We start from the raw sequence: 7,709 nt of genomic DNA, 5'->3' as shown, positions 1-7,709 counted from the left end.
TTTATATCTCTATTCTAATCAGCATCATCATCTACAGGTACAGAGATTTACACTCCCTGATATCATAGAAGAAGTCTATGCCGATATTACAGATTTTTTTAAATGTCAAAAAGCTCACACTCTGGAACTTTTATATTATTTACTATAAGCCCCAGATATATGTTATAATTATAGGTCTGTGGTAACATATAGTCCGTTGTTCAGTAAAAGACAAACTCGACACCTTTTTTTCTATAAATTGTTTATGAGAGAAAAAAATATTCAACAGAGAATTCTTCATTTTGTAAACAAATACACGTGTTATTTTTCCCGCGATATGACGTACCTAATTTCGTAGCAACATGTGAACGGAACTCATTTTTGATTGGTTCAGTTAGACCATTTAATGCGCGTAGAAAAACAGTTATGGTGGAAATTCCAACCTCGAAGATATAGAGGGTAAATATTTTCATATGTTACATTATTATGTGGATATAGTTTTTTCGAAGCCAGTTTGAATTATTTTCACAATCTAACGAAACATTTTGTTATCAAATTATACCCAAAATTACTTGCTAGACGTCGTTTTGTTTTGGTAACCGATTGACCTGCGTTGGTGGCCTCGTCTGATTCATCTTGTGATCTAATAGGGAAATAATTTGGTGTTTGAAAAATTATACGACTATGTCGTTAGAAAAGATTGTTATTTTCTTTTGAAGTAGGAAAGTGTTTTATTCACTTACTCTACTTCTCTTATCATTTGATTATATTTCCAGATCGTAAACAAAGGGACAATAACAAACCCAGACCGAGGCTTTGCATTTTGGACAGGATCTGACAGATTCTGTACTGGTAAAAGATCTTTGCATCAACTTGATGAGGTTTTATCTGAGCACACGTATAGTTGACAGTAACAATGAGAGAAGAAATTGCAGCAGCTGTTGTGTTTTTATCACGTGTTGTACGCCAGTGCGGTAGCATTCCAAGTGAAAAAATGGAATCCTTCTCAGATAGTCTTTCAGCAGTCCTTGTTGATCGATTTAAGAACCACTGGTACCAAGACTCACCAACTAAAGGGCAGGCTTATAGATGCATCAGAATCAGCCCAGAGGAACCTATAGATCCAGTCATTGAAAGTGCTCTTCTTAAGTCTAAGCTAGCCTACAAAGATCTGATGTTATTTTGTGAATTAACATTATGGGTTGATCCTTCAGATGTTTGCTTCAGGTACTAAATTTCATTTTCACTTTTGTATAATAGGATATGAGAACGAAAAGCAATGGATGGAGAGTACAATTTTAAAATGCAAAATTTATATAATTTTGCACACATGAAAAACTTAGTGTACATCTACAAAATCATGAAAATGTAGTTCAACTAGGAGCAGTCAGTGTAATAATACCAGAATTTGCCATTAGCCCTATGTTTAATATTAGCGAAAAGTGTTGAAATGTTGTAAAAATCTGCCCTTCAATCTTAGAAGGCAGTGTCCAAAAGATCACACAGGTGTTCTGTAGTACATTGTAGTTAAGTAGGACACATAGTTATAATGTAGGGCAGATTTCTACCTACATGTATAGAGTTATTTGAATTGCTCACTAACCTACATAAATTTGTATCGAAATTGGAACTGGCCTTTTTAGCTCACCTGGCTGAGTGAGCTTATGCCATCACTTGGCGTCCGTCGACGTCGTTGTTGTGGACAAATTTTAAAAAATCTTCTCTGAAACTACTGGACTGACAGGTTTTAAACTTGGCATGATTGTTCCTTAGGGTATCCCACACAAATTGACAGATGGGATTGTTGATTCAAGAAAAAACATGGCCACTATTACTAAAAATAGAACATAGGGGCCTTATGGCAGTTTTTTGCAAATAACTCAAAAACCGTTGCCTTACGCAAATTTCTGGCGGAGGGTAAAATTGTTCAGCATCATGGGAAGGACCTATGCCGAAATTTTCAAAACCATTCATTGACTAATGCACAATGTAGGAGTTACAACCCCTGAATTAGTTTTTTGGTTGTTTTTTTTTTTTTTTGACATGTACAGATTTGAAAGTCGTCTTCTCTAAAACCATTTAAGATCATTGAATGAAAATAAGCATAATAGTTCTTCAGTGTATTGTGCTCAAAATGACTATTGTGATTTTTAATCCGTGAATAGATATGGCTGCCTATACTAAAAATGGGGTCATAAGACAGGGTTTTGAAAAAAATTCAAAAATTGTTGCCTTAAGCAAAATTCTGGTTCTGGTCATGAAAATGCTATGAATAATTTTAGTTGATTTTAACTTAGCCTGTATCGTTCCTCAAGTTTTTCAAATAAGTAAATGGTGAACCAGGTGACCGATTCAGGCTCTCTTTAGCCTCTAGTTCAATTAGCTGTAAAAATAGCTTATACTTTTTGACACAAACATTTATTTGGTATTAAGATTCATTTATACATGCTATATTTATCCATGTTCATTACTTTTCATATTGTTGAAAATTTCAAATGCTCTTTTAGGTTTGGAGAAATGTATGGAGCTGTATGCACACTCGCCACAAATAAAGATGGTAATCTTGAGAACAAGGCACATACAGTTGAAATAGATGAATATCTGCAAAAGGAAAAGGAGCGATACAATAATCAGGTATACCAATTTATATTTTATTAATGAGAAGGATAAATGAATTATTTTTGTGCCATAGTATTAGTAATGTACATTGTAGGCATGGTTTAAAGTCATACATATATCTTTTTGCAAGGGTGAATGGCAGATAATTGATTTGTGCAATTTATGAAAAGTTCATTATGTATTTTCAAACACTGGGTAAATATATTATGGGCATGTTGTTATAAGTAGTTTTAAAAACAATTAATCATTAAGTGGGATAGTTGGAACATGAATCATAAAATGTTTTACATCTCATTGTTTTACATTCAAGTTCACATCAACAACAGATTCATTTTATTTTCCTTTTTAGGTTAATATTGTAACCACAAGATCAAATACTTCATCCCGTCCATACAACCATAATCTAGTCTATAATGGTTACAACAATTACCATCAGCATAATTACCATAACAATCACCGACATCATCGCAATAACAATCGCCGTAGAGGTCATGTGGAGCATCAAGTCAATGGAATAAGAGTTTCCCCTGACCATGTGAATGAGGTTCGCCAACAGTTCTTAAATCAGGTTAATAGCATTGCAGGAAAGCCACAAACAAAATCTGATGATTCATCAAAGTCTAGTGACGCTATGTCAGTGTCGTCGGATGATGGCGGTTCGTCTGATGGAAGCAAGTCCCCTGACCAAAGTCCAGCAAAGTCTCATGACAAAAAATCCCTGCAATCAAATAGATCTCACCAAAATAAAGGGAAGAATACCTCAAGTTTTAATCAGGGAAAGTCCAAACAAGGCAGCTCAAACCATGGAGTGAAGAATTTTAAAGGGGGCGACCAGTTTTATTGGGGTAAAGGGTCAGGCCCAAATCACAGCAAATTTAATCAAGCACAGAAAGTACATTGATAATTAACATGTAATGTGTTCATTAATAATGGCCAGATTTTTCATTTTTCATTTAATTATTATTTATAGCAGAGTATTTATTTGTCAATTTGTTCTTAAAGAAATTTAGTTTTGTTTGGTTGTACAAGGTATAAATCACAGGAAAAAGACCAATACTTCTTGTCCTTGACAAGAGTTGTTATTAAGATATCATTTCAAAATCAAACCAGGTAAACTGTATTTGAAATACATGTACGTAAATGTAATTGGATTCAGTTTTAGTGCTACTGAGATATACATGTATGTTGATATATTGTTCAAATTTCTGATAAGAAAAGACGTACAACTATCTTGCCACTATTTAGTGGTGTATGTAGAAAGTGCTTTTGAGCCTCAGTTGTGGTGAACTGAGAAATGCATAGTAGATGAATTCTTTAAAATTTTAGTTTATTATTTTATAGATGAGTGAATTCATCAACTTTGTGTATAGAATTAAAGCATTCAAAGTGCAAATTGTGATAATTCCATCAATTCAGGATTAAAGAACTCTACAGCTTTATTAATAATTCTTTCATCTAAAGAAATGAGTAATTACATGTAACAGTATGTAGACCTGAAAATAATAATTTAAAAATATGCTTTTTAAAGTGTTAGTAATTTTTTTTTAAAATGGCATAATTTTTTACGATGTTTGTATTGTGGAATTTTGGAATGTAGTAATGTGCATGTTAGCTTTTTGCTACTTGGAATTTTCAAATCTACATGTATGTAGCTTAACATTTGCTACATAAATTACCGCAAGCAGAACTATCTAGATAGTAACTGTAGAATGACCAGAGCAATAATTGAATCTTACGATGAATTGATGGAAGTGATTGTCTTAATAAAAATTGAATGTCGTTTTTCTGTGTGGTTAGAATAAAATATGATTTCTGTATAAATTCAGAATGAATTGCAAACAGTCAAAGAAGTACATGTTTTATTGATAGACACTGAATTCTGGCTCTGCCATTGTCTTGGTGTTTAGCTTTTAGTAAATTGCTTTGTCAACGACTTTTTTTTTTGCTTATGCCTCAAATATGGAAAGTTAAATTTAAAAAAAAAAAAGTTTTTATTCCAAAATTAGGATCAAGATGGCTCATAATAGAGAAGAGCATGTCACAACAATACATGTACTACTTTTAATGTTGTAATGGGTCATACAGGTGGTTGTGCTGAATGTCACCTCAATTCTAGTACTATACAAATCATCAACTACAATGTAACTGACAAACATTTTTTCGTCATTTCAAGATAAAAAAAAAATATATTTTACAGTTTTGATTCTGAACTGAAACTCAAAATATATATTAGCAGAAGTTGTGCACTTTTGTAGCATATTTGCTTTGAATTTGTCATTTTATGAATCAATAGTACTTGTTTGAGGAGGAATCCCTGCCATTTCTGTTACCTATTGAACAAGGGTCACCTTTGATCTTTGTTTTATGTCTTCATTTTATATATTTGTGATAATGGATCAGCATGGAATTGCTGACAGATAAAATGTGTATTGTCGAATTCCAAAATATATTTTATTATTTCTGTATAACCCTTAGTGGCCTCTGAAAGATCCAATGCTATTTACATATCATATTTTTATTATGAATCTTAGCAACCAATGCTTGGTGCAATATTGTTAATTTTTTAGCTTTATTAATTGACAAGTTAATGTAAGTCGGAGTTATGTTTCCTACAAAACCTGAATCTCTTGTCATTGACATTTTCATGTTATTAATGTGGCTTTCAGTGGTCAAACAATGGTTATAACTAAATGTTTTATGGTATGCTAGCTTCAACATAAGAATTGTGCTAAATTTAACTTAAAATACAGTGGTCAGTGACATCTAATTGTTTCACATGACGACAGTGATCCAACAAGTAAACTATAATAGAAGAGCAAGTCTTTGAAAAGAGTCAATTAATAGACTTATCAAAAATATTGGCACACTGTACATATTTGATATAAGTTCTGGTATGGTTATTTTTATTTGACTTTTCCCTAGTTTATGTAAGCATTGCAATGTAAGAACTTGAAAAAGGTAATTTTCTGGTAAAAATGTGTAGTCCTTTGGAAGGGAAAGATGTGCTATTTTATGCTAACTGGGACACTGGTTACAAATATATTTGATTTCTATTGTGTAAATATGCTAGAATTTACTTTTGAAGACCATAATGATTGGTTTCAATATTTTTTTATTCAATCTGCTTCAACTTTTAACTTTGATAATAAATTTTATAGTTGAGAAAGACTTGTATTGTCCACATTCTTGTGTTGAATCAAGCAGACCATTTTTATGCTAGATCAATGGAATTTTAAAACTCAGTGTGGTATTCACTGTTTTTTTTATGTATTTAAATCGAGTTTGCAAATCTGACATAAGAAAGTCTTGACACTGAACTTTTTTTCTTGTTGTTATTCCTGTAGGCTTATGTAGTGCTCTTGCTGTCAGTACGACTTAAATATTATTTTCACGTCTTCCCAAAAGGTTTTCATTTAATAGATGTACTATGGTTGTAATTTAAAAATCCTTTTGATTTACTGTAAGTCCTGTTACTAAATTTTCTTTCACCTTTTTGTCAATTTGGCTTGAAATTGAACTTCTAAAACTTGATTTGATTTGTTTCTTGACCAATTTGTGCTCCTGCTTGACAGACTTGGTACTTTAGTTGTATGGAAAAAAATGATCTTCCATTTGTTTTGGTGTTTTATGATCTAAACACTGCTGAGGCAGACATGTTCATTTAGTAAATTAATGTTTACAGTATGTTACACTAAATCACTCGTAACAAATGTGGGAATATTGGCATGTGTAATTCATTCTGTCTCTAGAAAATTTAAAGAGTTTATTATCAACAAAAAGTTGCTACTGAACAGAAAAAAATTTACAATCCTTTAGTTAACGAGTTAAAGGGTGTGCTGAAATTTTTAAGATTCAAGCCAGTAAACCATCAATTTTGCTTGAATTTTCGTGTTAGTTTGCTGGTGAGGAGTCTTGGTGCTTAAACAAGTTCGAAAAATAATGTATTTGAAAAACTGTTGAAAAAACAAATGTTTTTGTTATTCATATGAACTTGGAATTCGATAAGCTTTAGGGATGAATCTGAATTTCTGCTTCAAGAAAAACAGATATTACTGTAATGTTTTCTTGTTGTATATTTAATTCTGAATTGACCGATTTTAGCTTCCCTGTTCCTTTTATTTCATCCCTTAAGCATTCTAAATCATGAGATATTGTACATTTTACTAAATTTTGATATCCACCACTTTTAGTATAACTTTGATTGTGTATAGTTAGTTCGGCAACACATTTATAGACGAAATTGTATCAATGGACTTCAATCTTCATCCTTATTAGCCAGCATGCTCATTTTATATTTGAACAAAGTTGTAATGAAAAAGTTGTTATTTTTTTGTAAAAGTTTTTCTAACAATTGAATTCTTCTATAGTACTGCAAATCAAAATTCTATCTGTGATATAATCATTTTACATACCTGAAATAGACTTTTAATCTTGCCAGCATCTAGTAAATGTCGTATTATTGAAGTAGCTTGAGTTTTTCATTTCTTGTGGCGATCGTATTAAGATTTGTTTGGTGAATAAGAAGAAGCAAAAGAACATGTCAGATATCTTTGTATTCCAAATCAGGGCAGGTCACTCATTTTATTGATCTCTAGACCTTCAATACATTCATTATTATAATTGTAAAATGGCATTCATCATGTGTTTTTGATGATCTCAATTATGTTATGTTTGTATTTTGCTAATTTTATTGTCACCTTTGCAAGCATTTATGGCAGTCTTACATAATCCTTTGAATCAAGTTGAGTTATCAGATTCCGAGTTGTCATCATTACTTACAACTTGCTGAAAACCAATTGTTCATTTATTGAATACCAGTATTTATTCACATTCATTTAAAAGCTAATAGTACGGACACCAGTGATATATAAATTGTTTTTAAGATCTGTTATCCACAAACCAATACATTTTAATTACATATAGATAAGATTATATTTCTCCTGCAACTTCAGTACTTGTGATTGTTGATTTGCATGTGATGCATCCAAAAGTGTGTTCAGATAATTTGCATAACTTGATGTTTAATACACCCTGTGATATTATACCACAGCATTACAAGTTTTAAACTTGTTTGTTCCAGTGATCTGGTATTAAATTTTATATATATAGAA

At 31.7% G+C, this 7,709-nt stretch overlaps 1 protein-coding gene across 1 annotated transcript; it reads left to right on the top strand.

Annotated features, from left to right (window-relative positions):
• Positions 1-348: 348 nt before the first annotated feature.
• Positions 349-7,709, top strand: LOC148616199 (uncharacterized). The gene is made up of 4 exons (XM_088582989.1): positions 349-438; positions 756-1,206; positions 2,487-2,613; positions 2,948-7,709. The coding sequence occupies exons 2-4, from the start codon at positions 896-898 to the stop codon at positions 3,497-3,499; spliced, it is 990 nt and encodes a 329-aa protein (XP_088439115.1). The 5' UTR covers positions 349-438; positions 756-895; the 3' UTR covers positions 3,500-7,709.

The sequence above is a fragment of the Perna viridis genome, chromosome 5, assembly GCF_037379345.1.
Source record: "Perna viridis isolate PV_CMFRI_1.1 ecotype Kerala chromosome 5, ASM3737934v1, whole genome shotgun sequence".
Classification (NCBI taxonomy): domain Eukaryota; kingdom Metazoa; phylum Mollusca; class Bivalvia; order Mytilida; family Mytilidae; genus Perna; species Perna viridis.
Note: the sequence above shows the minus strand (reverse complement) of the source record. Positions and strands in the feature narration are given on the sequence as shown.